The sequence below is a fragment of the Schistocerca americana genome, chromosome 2, assembly GCF_021461395.2.
Source record: "Schistocerca americana isolate TAMUIC-IGC-003095 chromosome 2, iqSchAmer2.1, whole genome shotgun sequence".
Classification (NCBI taxonomy): Eukaryota; Metazoa; Arthropoda; class Insecta; order Orthoptera; family Acrididae; genus Schistocerca; species Schistocerca americana.
Window position 1 is genome coordinate 461675973 of NC_060120.1, and position 21654 is coordinate 461697626.

Below are 21654 nucleotides of genomic sequence, written 5' to 3' on the forward strand. Positions count from 1 at the left end.
TCCCTGTAAGAGACCTAGATGCAAGACCTGTCCCATAAATTGTCCCACCACCACCACCACAACCACCACCACCACCACCACCACCACCACCACCTACTCCAGTCCAGTCACAAACATCACTATCCCATCAAAGCTATCGGCTACCTTTGAAATCACAGTCATGTAATCTACAAACTAAGTTGCAACGAATTGTGCTGCGTTTTATGTGGGCATGTCCGCATGAATAGCCACCGAAAAACTGTGGCCAAGAAACAAGTGGACCACCCTGTTGCTGAACACTCTTCCAACATGACATTCTTCATTTAATGACTGCTTCACAGCCTGTGCCATGTGGATCCTTCCCGCTAGCACCAGCTTTTCTGAATTGCGCAGGTGGGAACTCTTTCTGCGGTATATCCTACATTCCTATAACCCTCCTGACTTCAACCTTCATTAGTCATTTTTCTCACCTATCCAGCCCCTTCCCAGTTCCCATTCCAACACTACACAGCCCTCATTTCACCAATGTTCCTAGCCTTTTTACTTCTCTCGTTTCCCCCCCCCCCCCCCCCCCGCTCTCTCTCTCTCTCTTTTCTCCCCCCCCCCCCCCCCCCCTCTGTCTCTCTGTCTAGCCTCCCAACTGCATGTAGCTGCCCTACCCTCTCTCCCCATCAGCACTTCACTGTGCGTGTGCGTGCGTGTGCACGTGGGCGTGGGCGCGTGGGCGTGGTCATGGGCATGGGCGTGTGCGTGTGTCATCTATTTGTGACAAGGGCCTTGCTGGCCAAAAGCTTATACTGTGACAGTTCTTTTGTTGTGCTTATTGTGACTCAGCATCTCCACTATATGGCGAGTGACAACTTTCCTTTTCATAATACTGTTACATTCCATCCTGGATTTTCCAGATTTGCTTATTTAAGACTTGTAATATTTGATGGGTGAATGTATAAATACCATTGTAAGTTGGACGACCCTTGTGTAATCCAATTCTGGGGAATGAGTCTGAGCGTAGAGCTATCCTGCAATTAAATGGAGGTTTTCAATTGAGATTTCAATTAGCAAGCAGTCTTCCTCCACTGAAACATGTCACAAACCAATGCCTGGAATTTTCTCATGTGCCTTAAGTTCCCAAAATAATTTATACAATTTCTGTGTGCAGTGTGCCATATTACCAGCCTCTTCATTTCAGTGTATCCAACACAGAGTTAATGTAGGGCCTGCTGTTTTATTCGTAATGTGGCACTTTCAGTGGCATTGTTCAGTTTCCATACACAGGTGATGCAGGTAACACAGATGTCACAACCAATCCAGCTCCGTGCATTATCATCGGAATGTACTGATGTATGTAACTTTCCAACCAAGTCTGGACACACTGAGAATGTCTGTCAGGGCCAAGAACAGTCACGATGTATACTCCTGTCACAGCAACTATTTAAACGCTGGCATCATATCTAAAAAACTACATACCAAATTCAATTAATGCATAATTTTCATTGGTAACCCTCAAAATCATTGTATTAACTATCATAAAGTGTTGCGATGTTTTAACACGAGAGATGTAACAAGTTTTTCTTTGCAGTAAATCTCAAGAGTGAAACAAAAATCATTATTAGTTGGAATTTGGGTGTTTCAGCTGAATGATAGGTGTTTTGATTATGTGCTTCTCATCAAAGAAATTACATGTCAATTAGCAGTCGCACACCTCCTTCTTTGCTTCTTGCTTAGTGTCTGCTCCACACATTACACTTGTAATTTACTGTAAGTTATGATAACTACAAGTTAACATGAACAATAATACACTATAATGTGCTACCATGAGTTGAATAAGTTACGTAATTTTGTTTATTACTGTAATACATTAACATAGCTGAATGGAATATAGCTCACATTTAAATGCCAAGAGATGCCATTTGTTTATGTCGCTAGTTATATGTGCTGGAATGGTTGTTCTGTAACTGGACAGGCTGAAGATGTTTTCATTCAGTCAATTCTTATAAATAAATGTGTGTTTATTTTACTTATAACTAGTGATTTATTATTTTAAGTCACTTCATCATAAATTTTGCTGTAGTATCGCAAGAAATAGTATTCATTACCATGTCTAGGTTAAAGGTTTTGAGAGAGAGAGAGAGAGAGAGAGAGAGAGAGAGAGAGAGAGAGAGAGAGAGAGATCAAAACATATTACTAGTCATAGCACTTTATTTTCTTTGGCTGTTATTTCCAGTTGGTGAAAGTCTAGTTTTTCAGAAGTTTCTCAGTTTCGAAAACTCGTGTATTTTTGATAATTATTTTGTGAAATCAGTTCATTGTTGTTGACAAAATGTTTCTGTGGTAATAACAGTAGTTTCATCATTTTGGCACTAATGTTGTCTTGTAGCAATTTTGATCAGTACGAATATTTTATAAAATGAGAATTTTTGTTGCTTGGAAGATTATTTTATGCCTTTTCAGCAACAGTTGTAGCTGTAGTCGCTCCAGATGCTTGTGATGTAGCATCTCCATGCTCGTCATCCCCACAGATCAGGAATGGAAGTTTCTCTTTCAAAGCTGCACGATACTTTGGATGACTGTTAAAAATAAAAAATTTTAATAAGAATTATTTGTTTATGCTCAACTGTATAAATGTAAGTTACAGGCATATTGGGCATATGTCAGAGCACATAAAGATCAGACAGAGGTTCAACAGATCCATAATATATTATCAAAATGCAGTAGACAGAGATTAAACAAAATCCATAGCATGTTATCAAAATGCAATTGACAGAAATATGACTGAGTAATGGTTTTGCAGCTTTAAAAAAAGGGGGAGAGGGAGTGGGGGGGGGGGGGGCAGATGGAGCCACACTTGTGTGTATTAAAATGATAGAATCCTGTTTTAATGTATACTACTCAGCATTTTCTGTCATTATTTGGTGTTTATATTGACAATATTTGTTGAATTCTGTGGTAAGACTGCTTTGCATAAAATCAAAATGAATACTGTAAATGTACACCTTCCTTTCTTATTGATGATCAAATTATGATTCAGGAAAATTAAGTTTACCTGCAAACATCACTTTGCCGACTGAATAGAGTATCTAAAAATATAATATGAAAATACCAAAACAAAAGGTGAAAGCTGTGACTTTCAAAGGAATCTATATAATTAGACAATAGATATACATTGGTCACAAATTGAAAGCAAGTGTCACAATGTAACTCTATGATGAGGCATGAGTTACATCTGAAATCTCACAATATTTAATATAATCCAAACATTGAAGACTAAAACAAAAAGGAGCATATCACTAACATTCTGTAAAACAATGGCATTGTCTACAATACCTTACAGGTGTGAAAACTGGGTCCTGCCTCGAAAGACAAAAATTTCAATTTTTGCCTAAGTGAACTTCCAGTTGAAAGCAAAAAGTTGCACTCTACTGAATAGACAAATTAATTAAAATATGAAATTAGAGGTGAATAAACACACAAAAATGCAACAGTATGAACATAAATGAAAACATTTAGAAAGAATGTATGATGAGTTAACTAAAGAAGTCATCTTGTATTGTCCAGTGGGCAACAGAATCCAAAGAGAGAGTGTGTGGAAGTCAGTTAGAGGTGCAAAGCTGGAATAAACAGCTGCCTATTTCCTGAAATGAAGAAGCAGCATGCTCTTTCATAAGCTAAGGATGTTAGTAGCTGATTTTCCTTCCGTGTTACTTTTTCAATTTTGATACACAAGTCAAATAGCAGAAGTTCCAGATCTTTCAAGAAACTGCTTTTAATGAAAATTGGTATTTTATATAATGTACAGAAGCAGGTTGTTGCCTAATGTACTAGTTCAGACAATCCATACTGTTGAAGGTTATCTTTCATTCTGGCATCTACAAAGCCCGTATGGATGGGAAGCTACTGTTATCAATAAACTTAATAGTTAGACAGCTGTGTTCTGTTCAGTTCATGATTTTGTTTTTTGGTATATTGCAGTATGTCGCTCTACTGATAGTGAGTGTATCATTTCATCAAACCACACTCACCACCACTACTCTTGAAACTGTCTTCTTGGGAAAAATAATGAATTAAAAAAAGTGCCTTAAAAACTGCTATTTTGGTTTAGATTTATGCTACATCTCTTATAGTTTGACAGTTTAGTTATATATTCATGAAATTTATGGTTAACCAACAGAAACTCCAGGTATCAACAATGTAGGAAAAGACAATTGCTGCTTACTGTAAAGGAGACATGTTAAATTGCAGACAGGCACATTTAAAAGAACTTACATAAAGCTTTCAGCCACAGCCTTCATTAGCAAAAGAGAAACATGCACACATCAATGTATTGCTGTGTGTTTATGTTGCCCTTTCTGACATTCCTCCAACAGCACTCTTGGTCTATGCCACCCACTCCAAGTATTCACTATCTCCTTGATTAGTGCATTCCACCTGTCTGAGGCACACAACAGCATTTTTGTGCTGTCGGTCACTATTTTGTTTGCATTAATTTGTGTTGTGTGTCAGCAGACTTTTCATGCTGCCTCAGCTTTGTACTTCAGGAGTATTCCACAGCTTTGCTGTTAGTGAAAATATCCTCTCCTACATAATTTGCACCAGATTCCTATGGTATATTTTTGAAACCAGGTATTAAGAGACCAGGATAATCTTGAAAAGTGTGTAATTTTGCCTTAATCAGTTTGATTTATGCTTCTGTAATATTCACATAAACTTGAACGAATTCATTCCAAGAAATGGAAGAGAGACCACATGTTTCTTGCTGCCTTCATAATGCTAAGGTTTCAGTTTTAGTTTTATACGCAGGACTGATTGGATTTCATAGCACCCACAGTCATTACCCCTGAATACCCATCTGAATACTTTAACTGAGCCTCAGTTTTTGTTATCTGAGTGAACCCTATGCACCAAAATAATAAAACAAACCAAATAATTTTGACAACTCTATAGAAATCATGTTGATTTATCTATTAACTTACACACAGTTAGAGTATATGACTGCCCTGTAGAACTGATAGCTATTATGAAGAGGAGAGAGAATTATTACTAGATTTTCAACCTGTACAGTTATTGACCATCTCCTTACCACACGCCAAAAAAATGCCTTCCTGATTGCTGTCATTCAGTGCAATGTCTTTTCACTCCGATAATTGTTGTTTCTTATATAAGAGGTTCAGCATGGTCTGTGACACTCTTTTTCACTCCGAATCTAAGGATTCTGCATCGGAGATGCAATATCAAATTTATTATACCTGCTAATATTATTTTACACATAATAGTCCGCAGTTTTTAATTTGGATTAGGAGTACCATTATAGTGTTGGATGATTCACAGTCCATTGCAGATCACAACTTAACTGCCACTCTCAGCATTTTAAACAAGAATCATTTAATATTATTTCTTCCATTTTAAAGAAATGTAGCTCAGGATCTTCACATTAACTGTACATTCAGGAGAGGAGTACGCTGGACAAAATTTAATATAAGAGGCAATAAAAAAGATTCTGTTTGAGGGTGTTGCTGCAGTGTATATGCAACATAACGTGACTCCAATGTGGGTTTGTAAGCACCAACATGTAGGTAAGGGATTAGTGTCACATTCATGTCTTTCCATTGCACATGTGATATATGCAGAAGTGTGAACTATGGCAATGTTATTACCAAATGTGTTCACACAGGACCAACATACAGTTGTTCTGTTCAAGACTGCTGAAGGACAAACACTGGTAGATATCCGTTGGGAAATGAAGAATGTTTATGGGGCAGTGTGCCTGTCAAAAACCTCTGCAACAAGAACTGCTGCTACTATTTCATGAGAATGCATGTCCCCATATTACAAATGTTGTAATGCATAAGTTACACCAACTCATGTGGGAGACATTTGGGCACCTGTCCTATAGTCCATATCTCTCCCCTTGCAGTTAGCATGCCTTCAGTCCCTTAAAAAAGGTCTTGATGGATCAATGATTGCTGTGCAATGAGGACATGCAGCAGGCGATTATGGACTTCTTCATGTAGCAGGACACAGTCTTTTACCAAACAGATACGTTCAACATTGAAATCAGTAGGATGATTGCCTCAACAAGCATGAGAGTTTTGCCTGATTGTCATACCAGTTCTGGACTGTATGGGCTCTGAACAGAAACTGTTTTACTGTCCCTTGTATGAGTATTACAGTTACATCATCACAGGCATTGGTAAACCAGTAGTCTTTCACTTTTTATATGCAGACATTGTGAAAATCACAGAGATTACTTTGAGTTGATTCACAATTTGTTCGAAGCGAACACACCAAGCACATTGAAAAGTGCATTAACATCCTCATTATTGCTACTTGTTCTCAATCAAGTAATCATATGTCTCAAATCTCTTCAATCTGTCACAACAACTTCACAATCATGTTTTTACTCAGATATTAAAAGCCCACAGTTGTTTCAGTTCACAGTGTTGCAGCTTGTAGGCAGTCACTAATCCTTGTTCTTCAGCTACATTTCATATTGAGTAAACCTTGGTCATTTCGGTGTAAAGGTCTTCTTGTATATGTGTGTACTCTGTAAAGACCAACTGTTTGACTTAAAAATATAGATGGATCTAAACTGAACTACATCTAGCTGTTGTTGACTCACTCTATATGTTCTTATTATGAACTGTCAAGGAAATAGCTCACCTTATTCCATATACAATTGGGTTATAGACAGCATTGGCTTTTGCAAATAATGATCCCCAGATTGTTGCCAGAGGACTGATGTTTGCACCCTCAAAGATGCCAGTATAGTTTATTACCAGGTATGGTGTCCAGGCAAAAAACCACAGGGAGATTGTCATTAGAGCAACCTGCAGGTAAAATTATAAAAAAATATATTTATAACATTTGTTTCAAATTTGCATAAATTTGTACAAAGTTTCATAATGCTGAACTGCAAAGAACAGCCAAAATTTTAGCTTTTTTTTTTTTTTTTTTTTTTTTTTTTTTTTTTTTTTTTTTTTTTTTTTTACAGTATCCATATTTTCAACAAAAATTGTGACAAAGCTGGTGTAAATGTTATCTCGACTGCAACTTTTGGCACAGAGCCATCTTATGTAAATGATATTTGCTACAAAATCTTTGCTTGCTTATTTTCACACAGCAGTTTGAATTGTTACACTTACATCAACTAATTTTCTTATCAGGCAATGATTTCTACATGATTTCTGTTTTTCTATTGTTCCATTGTCTGCAGGACACATTACCTTTGCAAGTTTGCATTCTGCACTGGTATTTGATGCATCTGATGATCGTAGTGAAGCTACATTCATCTTCTTGGCCTGCTCTCGCATATTCTTCTCATGGGCAGCTACAGCCTAAAAAAAATAAATAGTTTTACAATTGAAACTGATTAATGTATATGGTGTCACGAGTGTGCTGAAAAAGAAGTTTGTATATTCAGTAATTTAATATGTGCCTGTTTTTGAATAATTTATATATTTTTGTTACAGAGGTTAGAAATAAGAACTGTATTGTTGTTTCAGGTAACGTATTTTATGTGTGTTCAACTTCTATTCCTGTTCTGCTTGGAGATAAGGACACTAATCAATGCTTTACACAGTGAGCAATAAACCATTAAGAGGATCACCAGAAATCGTCAAAGTTGAATCATCATCATCATCATCATCATCATCTTGGACAGTTTCCAGCCACTGGCTGGGTCTGTCGGGAACACAAGCCTCTCCATCGTGTTCTGTCTTTCCACCATTCCCCCTCTTCCATCTTCGTCCAGTTCTCTCCTCTTCTCATCACACATTCCTTCACTCCCTTCACCCATCTATCTCTTGGTCTTCCCCTGGGCCTCTTCCCCTCCAGTTGCAGATCAAACATCCTCTTTGGAATTCTTCCCTCATCCATTCTCTTCATGTGTCCATACCACTGCAGTCTTGATTTTTCTATCCTGTCCTGTACTGGTTCCTCCTTTAGTCTTTCCCTCACATACACATTTCGCAATCTGTCTTGTCTTGTTACACTCAACCTGCTCCTCTGGAACTTCATTTCACTAGCTTGTATTCTACTTTTGTCGCTTTTGTGCATTACCCATGTCTCACTTCCGTATGCCAATATGGGGACAAAGTAGGTTCGGTATATAATTCCCTTGGATTTCTGTGGCACCTCCTTGCTCCAAATAAGCCCCCTAATGCATTTGATGAACTGCCCTGCTTTTCTGCACCTTTCATTTATTTCCATTGCGTTTCCCCCCTTACTTTCAATCATGCTTCCCAGGTACTTGAAGTTCTCTACCACTTTTAGTTTTTCCCCTCCACAAGTTATATCCACATTTGGCCTATTCTTCTTCCTTTTTGTGACAATTATTTCACTTTTCTTTGCAGAGAAATGCATTCCATATTGTGCTGCTGTTGCCTCCCATACATCCAACTGCTCTTGCACCTCCTTCTCGCAATTTCCCCATAACATCAGGTCATCGGCAAAAAGCACTGTTTTCATTTTATGATCTCTAATTGCATCTGATACTTGCTGTAGGATTTCATCCATAACAATAATAAACAATAAAGGCGAAAGTGCACTTCCCTGTCGCAGCCCATTTTCCAGCTTGAACCATGCAGTACGTTCCCTCCCCACTTTCACACAACTCTCACTTCCCTCATACATTTTTCTGACTTTTCGTGTTATCTCTTCATCTATCCCTTTTGCGTTCAGCACATCCCAGAGCTTGTCCCTATAGATACTGTCACACGCCTTCTCAATATCTAAAAAGGCCATGATTAAGTCCTTCCCGTACTCATAGTGCCTTTCCTGCAGTTGCCTTACCGCAAATATGAGGTCCGTTGTTGATCTTCCCAGTCTGAAACCATACTGCTCCTCTTGCAGTGTACTTTCAATACTGCTTCTTATTCTCTTCTCCAGGATCTTTTCATAGATTTTTCCACAGTGGCATAGCAGGGTGATTCCTCTGTAGTTCTCACATCTCCTTTTATCCCCTTTCTTGAAGATCGGGACTATAATTCCTTTCTTCCAATCCTCAGGAATTCTGTTCTCCTTCCACACCACCCTCAGCACTCTGTATAGCCACTGGGTTCCTACTTCTCCTGCTGCTCGTATCATATCCACTGTTACTTCGTCCCAACCTGGTGCCTTGCCCCCTTTCATCCTCTTTATGGCTTCTTCCACTTCATTCCAAGTTAGATCATCAATTTCCCCACTATTATAATCGTCTGCTGCCTTAGGCTCTCCATTGCTGTTAGTTACTAGTGGATAGGCAGATGATGAGCAGCCTCACAGATGTTAAGGTCATTCCATCTCAGGCCTTAGACAGTGACCATCGGCTGTTGGTAGCCGCCCTGAGAGAGAAAAAAGATAGGAGGGCAACAGACATACATGAGAAAAGGTTGAAGACATGGATGCTGAAAGAGGGTGAACGGAGGACCCAGTACCAGACATTGATCAGGAAGAAGCTGCCAAAGGAAGATCAGAGAACAGTGGAAGAAGAATGGGGAGATTTTAAGAGGGCTCTAGTTGAGGCAGCTGAGACTGTGTGCGGAAGAACTAGCACAAAGAGGAGAAGTAAGGAAACCCCATGGTGGAACAACATATGTAAAGAGGCAGTACTTCGAAAGAACAAAGCCTTCAGAGAATGGTTCCAGACCCGAACAGAGGAAGCTAGGGTAAAATATAAGGAAAGCAAGAAAGCGGCACAGACCATAGTAAGGGCGGAGAAGAAGAAGTGGATGGAAAAATGGACAAGAATGTTAGAAGAGGACAGGAAGGGAACAAAAAAGTACTTTACACCATGGTAAGAAATAAGAGGAACGACAGAAGCGAGTGCCTGAGGATCATGGATAATAATGGAAGAATTGTGGAGGAAATGCATGAGCTCAAAAAGATTTGGAAGGAGTACTTTGAAGATCTGTTGAATTCCGTCAAAGTTGAATGATGATGGCAATTAATATTCAGTCAAATAGTGATATTAATAGGACAAAAATTATGTTATGGAGTCCCCACAAGTTGCACAAGGATCATAAATACAGAGCATCAAACCAAAAAATGCCAGACGATCTACTCCAAGAGAGCTTCTGTAAAGATTGGAAGGTAGGAGATGAGATACTGGCAGAAGTAAAGCTGTGAGTACCAGGCGTGGGTCGTGCTTCGGTAGCTCAGATGGTAGAGCACTTGCCTGCATAAGGCAAAGGACCCGAGTTCGAGTCTTGCTCAGGCACACAGTTTTAATCTGCCAGGAAGTTTCATATCAGCGCACACTCCGCTGCAGAATGAAAATCTCATTCTACTCCAATAATGTCTGCCTGGCTCCTTTACTCTATGCATTGTTAATTTCTGTTTACTGCTTAGGCAAAGTGGAAGTCATAATATCAGATTCTTATTCAGGCTTTGACTTAAGTTTGCTAAAGGAAACCAGACAAGTATCTTTACTGTATGAAGTACACAAGGATTCATCTTTGATTTTCAGAAAGAAATTATCTAATTTGATTCTTGTTACTACATTTTGCTCTATTTTCTTGCTTCTGTCTTTATATGTATGTGCTAGCTCAACATTTAACATTCCCTTCACTATGATAGGTGTACATTGGCTACACTGTTTCCATTCTTTCCTTATGTCGACAGATGCAATAAAATTTTAACAGTCAGTCTTGGCAATGGCATTGGCTCATAAGTGAAGTCCTGAGTGTTATACAGAAATGATATTTACTATAAAACTAGAAATAAAAAATATATATATACATAAATATGATCATTCAGTAGGAATAACATGTGTTAAAGTAAATATAATAACTGAGTATGTGATGCAATTTATTTTTAATTTCTTGTATCAGTGCCACTACAAATTATGTTGCATTTACTAATCATTCAGATGTTAGAATAAGGATATGTAAATAATACCAAGGAAAAATAGCTTTGCTTCCCTGCATTTACTCCTTCAGTGGTGATTTCCATAATTAGAGTCAGAATTTAGAAGTAATAGAGTACCAGACATGTTTTGGTTTTTACTATTGCATTAGTAGCCCATTCCATGGCACAAGTAGTTTCACATTTGTCTAAAACTCAGACTACTGCAATCTGACTCATTAGTTTGAATATACAGGGCCATTTAAGATATGATAGATATTAAAAGCACCATGTAAAAGGTGCTTTAGCTCTCAGAATGGTATGTGAACAGCTGTCGTAGTAATGTTGAGGTTTTGCTTCAAATGCTGCTGGTATGCATGCGGTGAAAGGGGAGCAAATATAATGTTAATTTGATGTGTGTTGAAACATGAAACTATGTTCAGTGTGTAACTTTAGAAATTTCAGATGTTCATTCTTTGCATAAATATGCATTATATCACTTACCTGTACGATAAAGTAATAGGAGTATATTATAGTGAACAGAGGTGTAAAATAGACAAATACAGAGTATACGAGAATGTAGCTTCTGCTTGTCCATGTTTTTGTCAGATAATCAGTTCCACAGGCTGTCATGTTTCCTTCAGGCACATACCTACAAATATAATTAGGAAAAAAAAGAATATTAAAACATACTGTAGATCTCTTTTGTTGTGCACAACAGCTGTATTGTTGCTGTACACATGATGTGAAAAATATTAGTTAACAAAATTTCCTTGAAAAAACAGTTAAAAGATAATGAAAAAGTTTGAAGAATATTTAACTTCTACACACTTTAACCATTTCCAGCAAAAACACACAATATGTGGTACATAAAACTGAAAAATCCAGTTGTCTCAAAGCTAGTTTTATTACAGTTGTTAAGAGTCCTCTGGTGGTGAAGCTTTCACAGGTTTCTCTGAATTCACGCAGTGCTTGTGAGTGAAGTATGTTGTATTTAGCCCAATATTCTGCAAGAAATACCACAAGGTAAGTGTCCACATTATCTATACAATTTGCTTGCTGCAGAAACCACCATTACTCCCAACCTTTTGCTTTCCTGGACAATACATTTAGTATATAGTTAGTGTCATTCAAAACTATTACAGGTGTTGCTACATGTCATATTGAGACAGTTTATGATCCAAATAGATAACTTGATGCTAGTCTCAGATCTACACTTGCAGTCTTGCTCATTCGCTATGAGAACCTTTTGACAAATGCTTCACGTGAATCATTCGTAGTATTCCAGTCTCATCTGACTTACGTGATGGACCTAAAGATGTGGAAATTGAATACAGTTCTTTCCTGATCTCCATTTGACAGCTGTACCTACGACTGGCTGTAATCAATACCACATTGATTCGAAAGAGAACTTTGCTGATAGTAATGTGCCACAAATTCATGAGCATCCATACAAAATCAAAAGCTCTTAATTATGTCTAATCTCAAGTTTTACAGAAACAAGTGTGTGGTTGCTGACAAAGGAAATTAGTGATGCGGCTGTGGCTAATGATAGTGCTGCATCTTTTCAATTTTTGAAAATGTAGATGTTCTTTCATGTACTTCATTTATGTTAGTGCACTGCTTCAGTGTTAAATGAAACAATGAAGACAGCGTGAGCGATCTGTCAACAACCAAGGTAATTCTTGGAAAGTTTAAGAACAGGATTACATATAATAAACAATGTGTCATATTAGCAGTGTAATACTGCCTAGAAGATAATGGACATGCAGTAAAACTGGATTATTCAAGTTATTTCGCCCAACTTCTGTATTCTACTATATCATCTGATATTTGTATTTTGCTGACATGCTTACCTATTCCACCCAAAGAGTGGGGCCAAAGTCCATCCAATAGCAAAGAACCAGATCAGTGCTATTCTAATGAGAGCTGTTTTAATTGTCATTGGTTTAGCAGATAATCCCTGTAAGAGTTGTTAATTGTCTGTAATTTTTAATGAAAATGTCAGAATATACTTTTACATGCTAGTTATTATTACATTTACCTTCACAATTACATTGTATCTGTCCTGTGCTATCATTGTCATTGTCCATATTGATGCAAAACCAAACAGTGATCCACACATCCCATAAATGTCACACATTAGAGGACCTGTAATAAAGGAAATAGTTAATTTGTGGAGACTAGATAGATTTTGCATATCTGCCCTCTCTAATACAGTGGATATTGTAGTGCCGACGTGAATTTCAGCCATATTCATAAAGTGAAATATCTCCTATAGTTTAAAATTATATGACAGCAATAGCATGATCTCCAATTCGTATATGTTATAACTGCACACTTTTGACATTACAGTGTGTACACAATCCTCTAGCCAGTAAGCAGCACTATGGGATTGTGTCAGAGCTGTTGGTGGTGGCGTTCAGACCAGTATCACATGGATGGCTATGAGGGATGTTTGTTCGTTGGAGTACTGTATTCATGTTTTACACATACGGGTGGTATGAAAATAAGTGAGAGGCATCTAGTATGTAACCTTCTTGTATTGAAAATCAGACAAGAGTCTTCCACATGTAACATTCCCATCCACAATGTGAGTATCTGTCATCAAGAGTACCAGGCAGTTTCACTTAAGGAGTAAACATAGTCATTAAGGCACTAGACTTGCATGTGGATTGAGTGGACTACAAATCACAGTCTGGTTATCAGATTCAATTTTTCTGTGGCTGTTTTGCTGAAGTACAGTTGCTGCCAATTTTATTATAGTAATATAGCCGATTTTCTCTCCTCTTTCCTTCTCCATTCTGAGCATGCACTCCATTTATATTGAGCTCTTCATCATTGAGACATTAAACTTTTCTCTCTCCCCTCTCTTCTTATACAGTAACTGTTAGAATCTGGAGTAGATTGGATGTCACCAAGCCAAGAAATTCTTCACTTCCACTAATGTCCTGAGTGCCCATCATACTAGTGAAGTATGTGGACCCAGCAGAGAAACAAGTCTAGCACATCAAGAAACCCCTTCTACTTACAAAATTTTGGGAAGTAAATGCCATTCTGCCATGTACCAGAGTATTTGGTAACAAAGAAAACTGAGAAGACAGATGTATCAGTTAAGTCTGCTTGTAGTAGGCACATTGTTGCACTATTTGCTATCTGCCATTATCTGACTGTTGATGCTCAGGAATATGCTTTGGTGAGAGAAAAAATTACAAGAATTGAGTGATAACCAGCCATTTGGAATTATTCAGTGTCTGATTATGGCTATCATATTATTGAAAAATGTTGTTAACAAATCTACATCTACATAAATGCTCTGCAAGCAATATATGGTAAGTGATGAAGGATACCCTGTACCACAACTAGTCATTTCCTTTCTTGTTCCAGTAGCGAATAGAGCGAGGAAAAAATGACTGTCAATATGCCTCTGTATGAGTCGTAATTTCTCATATCTTTGTGGTCTTTACGTAAAATGTATGTTGTCTGCAGTAGAATTGTTATGCAATCAGCCTCAAATGCCAGTTCTCTAAATTTTCTCAGTGATGTCCCCCAAAAAGACCATCACCTTCATTTGAGGGATTCCCATTTGAGTTTCTGATGCACCTCCATAATACTTGTTTGTTGTTCAGTTACTGATAACAAATCTAGCAGCCTGCCTCTGAAATGATTCAATGTCTTCCTTTAAACCGATCCCAAACACTCAAGCAGTACTCAAGAGTGGGCTTCACTAGTGTCCTATATGCGGTCTCCTTTACATATGAACCACAATTTCCTAAAATTTTTCCGATTAACTAAAGGTGACCTTCCACCTTCCCTAATGTGCTTGTTCCATTTATTATTGCTCTGCAACATTATGCTTTGATATTTAATTGATGTGACTGTCAAGCAGCACACTACTCTGTTGTATTTGAATAGCATAGGATTGTTTTCCTACTCATCTACATTCACTTAATTTTTTCTACATTTAGAGCTAGCTGCCATTCATCACACCAATTAGAAATTTTATCTAAGGCATCTTGTATCCTCCTACAGTCACTCAATGATGATACCTTCCCATAACTTCAGCATCATCAGCAAACAGCTGCAGATTATTGTTCATCCTCTCTGCTAGATGATTCATGTATACGGAAAATAATAGTGGTCCTATCACACTTCCCTGGTGCACTCCTAATGATACCCTTGTCTGATGAACACTTGCCATTGAGGATGACATATTGGGTTCTATTATTTAGAAGTATTTGAGATGCTCACATATGTGCGAACCTATTTCATATGCTTGTACTTTTATTAACACCTATAGTCGGGTACTGTGTCAAATGCTTTTCGGAAACCTTATATGGAATTTGCCTGTTACCTTTCATCCATAGCTCACAGAATATAGTGATGAAAGGGCAAGCTGATTTTCGCAAGAGTGCTGTTTTCAGAAACTGTGCTGATTTGTGGACAGAAGCTTTTCCATGTCTAGGCAAATTACTATATTTGAACTGAGAATACGTTCAAGAATTCTACATCAAATTCATGCTGAAGTCTGCAATTTTGCAATCTGTTCTTTTGCCCATCATCTGCATTTTTTTCCAGTCATTTGGGACTTCACACTGGGCAATAGATTCACAATAAATACAGGCTAAGTAAGGGGTCAGTGCCATTGAGTATGCTTTGTAAAACTGGATTGGGGTTCCATCTGGACTTGGTGATATACAAGTTTTTGACTCTTTCAGTTGTTCCTCTATACCAGGAATGCCTGTTACTGTGTCCTCTGTACAGAAGTCTGTCTGATGGTCAAATGACTGTATATATGTAAGATTCTCCTGCATGAACCATTTCTTAAATGCAAAGTTTTAAAAAATCAGCTTTCCTTTTGTTGTCTTCTGCTGCCATACCAGACTGGTCAATGAGTTACTGGATATAAGCCTTAGACCCACTTAGCGATTTTATGAAGGACCAGAATTTTCTCAGGTTCTCGGCAAGATCATTTACTGAGGTATGACAGTGGTAGCTGTTGTATGCTTTGTGCATCAGTCTTTTTAAAGATGCCTGAATCTCTGCTAACTTAAGCCTATTAGCATTTTTGCATTCCCTTTAGAACTGAGACTTTGCTTTCTCAGCATTTTCCAAATTTCTTTGCATAACCATTGTGGGATTTTTCCACTTACTGGGAACGTACTTGTCCAGAGCTCAGTTTACAATCTGTAGAAACTTTGCCCATAATTCCTGTATGTCCATCATCCTGGAACTAAATAATGTCAATTCATTGTCTAAGTGGGATGCCAACAACTGCTTATTTGCTCTCCCCAGCAGAAATAGTCTCCTAGCCTTCTTGACTAATCTATTACTTTTAATAACCATAGTTACTATGATACCATGATCACTAATCCATCTCTATAATGATGCCATTGATAATGTCAGGTCTGTTTGTAACTCAAAGGTTTAAAATATTTCCATTGCATGTTGGCTGCTGAACTAGCTGCTCAAGACTGTTTTCAGAAAATGTATTCAAAAGTACTTTGGGAGACAGTGTGTCTGTCTATCCCTTGCAGTGAATCTGTAGATGTCCCAGTCTATAGTCGGTCAGGTAAAATCTTCTCCAACTAATATTTTGTGATCTTCATATTTGCGCACTCCTGATCGTAGACTTTCTGTGAATGACTCTAAAACTGTCACAGCGGAATCATAAGGCCAGTAAAAACATCCAACAATTAACTTGATTTCACTTATACATGCTGTACATGATGAGGTAACTTCACTGTTACACTCAAATTTGACCTCAACTAGACAATATTTTTATCATCTGCAATGAACATCCCTCTTCCATGGCATTTGATCTATGTTTTTGATTTATGTTCCATGACTCGCTAAATATTTCAGAGCTTTCTACGTTGGGTTTCAGTCAGCTTTTGGTCTCAAGAATTATTTGAGCACAAGATATTTCCGGGAGGGCTATAAATTCAGGAGTTTTGTTACAATACCCTGACAATTTACTACTAAAATAATGACAGTCAAAGTGTCTGTACCCTGAACACTGTCTGATTTCTCTGTCCGCATGTCGCATGTTATCTGGCAAATGTTCATCAGAATGCCTCGAACTACCAATTCCCCCCCCCCCCCCCCCCCCACACACACACAGAAGTACCAAGTAGTTGCTTCATTCGTGTAGTGCACCCCTGACCTATCAAGGGGAATCATACAATTCCTCACCTGATAACACAGGACCAGAAATCTGCAGTCAATGTCATCACAGAACTGACGAAGCCTTTGTCTGAGTTCCTATAGTCAGATCCAAATCAAAGGACTCCTATCAGCTATGGGAACAATGTGCAAGGCCTTCACGTCTTCTGCCAGCTGTCTATATGAACTGAGGGTGGCCTCAGAACCTGAACGATAGGTGTCAGTGCCGACACAAGCCACAACTTGCAGATAAGTGCACCCTACATGCTTGATAGCTGCAGGAAAGGCCTCCTCCAAGGCCTCAATACCTCATATGAGGCTCCCAGTAGACATATCAAGTGCACATTGGCATTTTTTTCCAGCCCTGAACACTATTTCCCTAAGTGGCCCCATAATGTGCTCAATTGTGACATTCTCTGATTGTCAAGCAAGCAATAGCCACACAATAATGCACTGTGTATCTTCCCATAATGGAATACATTGGAACCATTTGAATGTGTGCCACATTTTTTAAAAACCAACAGGCATTCACTAAATCGAAGAATGTAGTGGAATCTAATGGTATGTTTGTTGATGATCACATACACACCACATTTTATTGTAATGCAATTTGTAATCTCATGAGAGAGTTTTTGCAATGGGTTACCTGCATAATAATTGGTGAGATAACACAAGACTACGGAGTGTATTCTAAATTCCTGCCTTACACGAATCCCTCTCAAAGACGTATGAAGAAATGCTTAATCAGTTAGTCAGGTTGATTCTATCCAGCTATTAAATGCTTCTCATTCGAGCTCTTTACACAAGTTTACACAATCTTGTAAGTAGTTTACTTTATTGCCTTTTCACTTGTTCATGCTTAGGCACTAACAACTGCGCTATCACACAGCCTAAGGCAAATGCACTGTTTTATGGAATCACTTCATTAAGTACTGAAAAGAGAGTATGTGTAATGTGTGGTGGTGGTGCACAGCTTGCTGATTTCTTTTAATGCTGTTACCGTGTCCCCTCCGATACCTTCAGTAGTCACAGTTAGGCAATGAAAATATCTTCAAACAGTAACAGTGGTCTAAAATTATTACGTTAATTTGATTTGAAATACTCTATGAGCACTGATCTGTCAACAAAATAAACTGTGTGTGCATTTCGGACCATATATGCTTCATCTTTAAACGCTAAATTTGTGAATGGTACAGGATGATGTTAATGTAGTCTACTGGAACTATGTTCTCTGTTTCCTATCTCGTTGGACATTTTGTCATGATTGTTCTCCTGTGACAATTTTACAAATGTTTACTAAATATTGGTAAACATTTTTATGCTCGTGTTGAGGACAGTAATAATATTTACAGTTTGAAGTTGTCAGCAGAAGTGGCTGACAAGATACCCACACCATTCAAAATCTTGTACATTTATCTGCTAATTTTTAGCTTTTTATCATATTTACCACATATATGTTTACAGTTCCAATCATTATGTAAAACACTAAAGTAGTCTTTCTTGGATAAATGTTTGCTACTATCATAAATACTGTCCTATTTTATGAACTATCTACTTACCCAGCACCCATGTTTCATAGTAACAGTTTAATACCATTGGTGGTGACATTACAACCATCATGAGAAAATCTGAGAAAGCTAGATTCACCACTAGAAGGTTTGATGGTGTTCTCAGAGATTTGGTTGTTGAAAATATATAGATGACTACACCATTTCCAATCCAAGAAATAACACCAAGAACAGCAATCATGAAGCCAAGAATGCCATGCCAGAGGGGGTTCAGGGGAGGAAACTGGTACCTGTTGATTTGCATTGGATATATTGAAATTTAAAGTAAATTAACACAAAAGATCATCATAAAACCACAGGAAAAATTTCTAGAGTCAAGTTCATGTACTTACCAATGAGCATCCACAAGATGGAGCATATTTGGTGGCACTTTATCCACAACAGTGATGTTGGATGGTCCCTGCCACTGGGCAGCATAGTGTGGTACCAACAATAGGCTTGCTGTCTCCATCTGCATGACAGATAATAAGATATTATGTATAACAGTCCATACTACAGACATCAATAGCAGTGGTCCTCAGCTATAGGAGAGAAAGAAAACTTAATATGAAGGTCATTTATATGAATGCAGATTTCACAATGCACTTCCACCAATTATAATATTATCTGTTGATCTGAAAGCATGACATGCAGTTTTTGTCTTTAAGCTTTTCCATCAACTACTCCATTTTTAACAGAACATTTATTCTCTAGATCATTATTTACATACAAAAATCTTTATTGCAGAAATGGTGAACACTGCATTAGTAAAAGATTATTTGAAGCAAAGACATTTAATTACCTTTTTTGAAACTTGAAGAAAACAACCAAGATGGTGCCTACTCAAGTTTCTCAGAGAAGACCCAAGCTACTGGTGGTATACCTGTTGTGTAAAGTGCCACTTAAGACACTCACATTCATGTCAGTGATTTACCCTTATATATTGTACTTCTAAACCTTACAAATGCTGTGATAAAATCCTCTGTTTCATGAGAGGCTTCAGCAATTCCTTCAAGCCAACATGCTGTCATCTATAAAACCAATAAGTGTCAGTCACATGAACAGGATAAACTGTAATGAATTATATGCATTTGACACACAGGCTATTATTTCAGCAACTGTCTCTTACACCAGAGCTAGAAGGGTGGAGCAATAGGATCATTATCATCATTTTGTTAGTTCTGTAATAGTGGTATAGCTTTTGTTAGAAAATTTGTGATGAGTGTTGCTGCTTATTAGAGGGTTAAAAGGTAATTAATTAGTTTCTGCATTAACTATTTGATCTATACATACTTCCATTAGACCAGTTATTGAGTCAGTGCATTTATAAAATGGTAATTGTGCAGTAATAGACAGCTTTAGCATTTTTACAAGTGAAATTTTGTATGGAATGTTTACAACATTGAATGGAAATCTTACTCTCTGTGCCCATGAAAATACTGACATAATTTTGTTGGTATTTGTATAATGCCTTAAATCACTGCTTGTATAGCTGCACAAAATGCCAGACATTCATAATCTGTACCATCTAGTGGCCTCACATTGATGAGGCATTAACCCTTCCATTCCCCTCTTATTCATAAGTAGACTATTTTGTAAGAAAAGTTTTCAGTGTCTTGGAGATTATTATAATGTTTAACTTCTGATATTTTTAAAAAAGAAATATCTTTATAAATTATGGGAATATTTATTTCAATGATTTTGGAGTTTTACTTAATATAAGCATCATATTTGTGTGTGTGTGTGTGTGTGTGTGTGTGTGTGTGTGTGTGTGTGTGTGTGTGTGTGTGTGTGCTGGGCATGTTGCACAGTGCCATCTGTTTTCTAAGTATTCTTTGTGTGGTAACATCAGAAATATTTACAAAATTACTTACATTTTAACAGAATTTCGTCCATATTGAATACATGAATTTTTGTGATCCCTATGCCATTTCTCAGTTTTTTTGTAAGTTTTCCAGACAAAGTAAGGAATGATAACCTCTTAGACAATCCTTGCAAAACTGTCCATCTGTATTCATTTGCGTTTGTTAACTTCTGTCTCATGCTACAATGCTATGTTTTCTGTCACCTGAAGTCTACTCTCATGCTGTGGTGAAGTCCCATTTCCTTCAGATCTCCAGATTTTGGCTGGAGAAAGGATCAGTAAGTTTCAAAATAATTTTATAATTTTGTGTATAGGAGTTGATCAGCAGTTGCACTAGTGTAATTTCTTAAAAACAGTGTTGCAGAGTAGTTTTACTAGACTTCCAGAGTTAGCAAGCTTTTGAAGAATCTCCCAGACGTTCAACTATGATTCTGAAATTTGCTATCCACAATGCACATTTGTACCGTAAAACATAACTGCTGTATTACAAAATACCCCCATAAAAGCAAGCTGTTATAAAGAATCCTGCAAAGAGATTTTCAAAACTAAGAATCTTCCAACACTGTCATCAATATATGTTTATAAAATGGTTCAACTAATTTTAAAATATAAGCAGTTTAATAGTCTAAATAGAGATTTGCACATTTACAATACTTGGAGAGACCTTGATTATCATCTGGAAAGACATCACAGATAGTGCAGACAACAGGCCCTATTACATGGGGATCAAATTTTATAACAAAGTTCCAAGAAATTTAAAAAGGTCCAGTGGAAGGTACTTTGAAATGATTTTCAAATAGTTTCATACCAATAAGTACTTTTATTCAGGAATTCCTTTCGGAGGAGTACAATACTTTCATTTGTACAAATAGCATTGGGTTGGGTTCGTAGCATTTTTCTGTAAGTTTAATAAACATAACAGATACATATAACAGAAACTTTAGTTATCAATAATATATTCTCCTTCACTACTTACAACAATCTACCAATGCTCGGGTAACTTATCGATTTCACAGCTGTACAAATCATGTGGTTCTGAGGTAAGAAACTTGTCGAGCCACGTTTGGAGTGCATTTTCATCTGGAAAGAAAATTTCTTGAAGGTTGTTTGATAGAGAGCAGAAAAGGTGAAAATCAGAGGCAAGAGATTAGGTGAATAAGGTAGTTGTGGAATGACTTCCCAACCAAGCCTCCTGTATAGCGTTTTTTGTCAGTCTAGTAGAATGTGAGCAGGCATTATCGTGGAGTAGCATCACTTCACACAGTCTTGACAATAAATGTT

General features: G+C 37.5%; 1 protein-coding gene across 1 annotated transcript; it reads right to left on the reverse strand.

The window, feature by feature from the left end:
- Positions 1–2160: 2160 nt before the first annotated feature.
- Positions 2161–19425, reverse strand: LOC124594904 (opsin-1-like). The gene is made up of 9 exons (XM_047133379.1): positions 19312–19425; positions 18863–18981; positions 18522–18760; positions 12842–12948; positions 12654–12760; positions 11302–11449; positions 7200–7310; positions 6637–6803; positions 2161–2546 (listed from the first exon to the last, which is right to left on the reverse strand). Exons 2-9 carry the CDS (start codon positions 18979–18981, stop codon positions 2417–2419), a joined length of 1128 nt encoding a protein of 375 aa, XP_046989335.1. The 5' UTR covers positions 19312–19425; the 3' UTR covers positions 2161–2416.
- Between the last annotated feature and the right edge of the window lie 2229 nt (positions 19426–21654).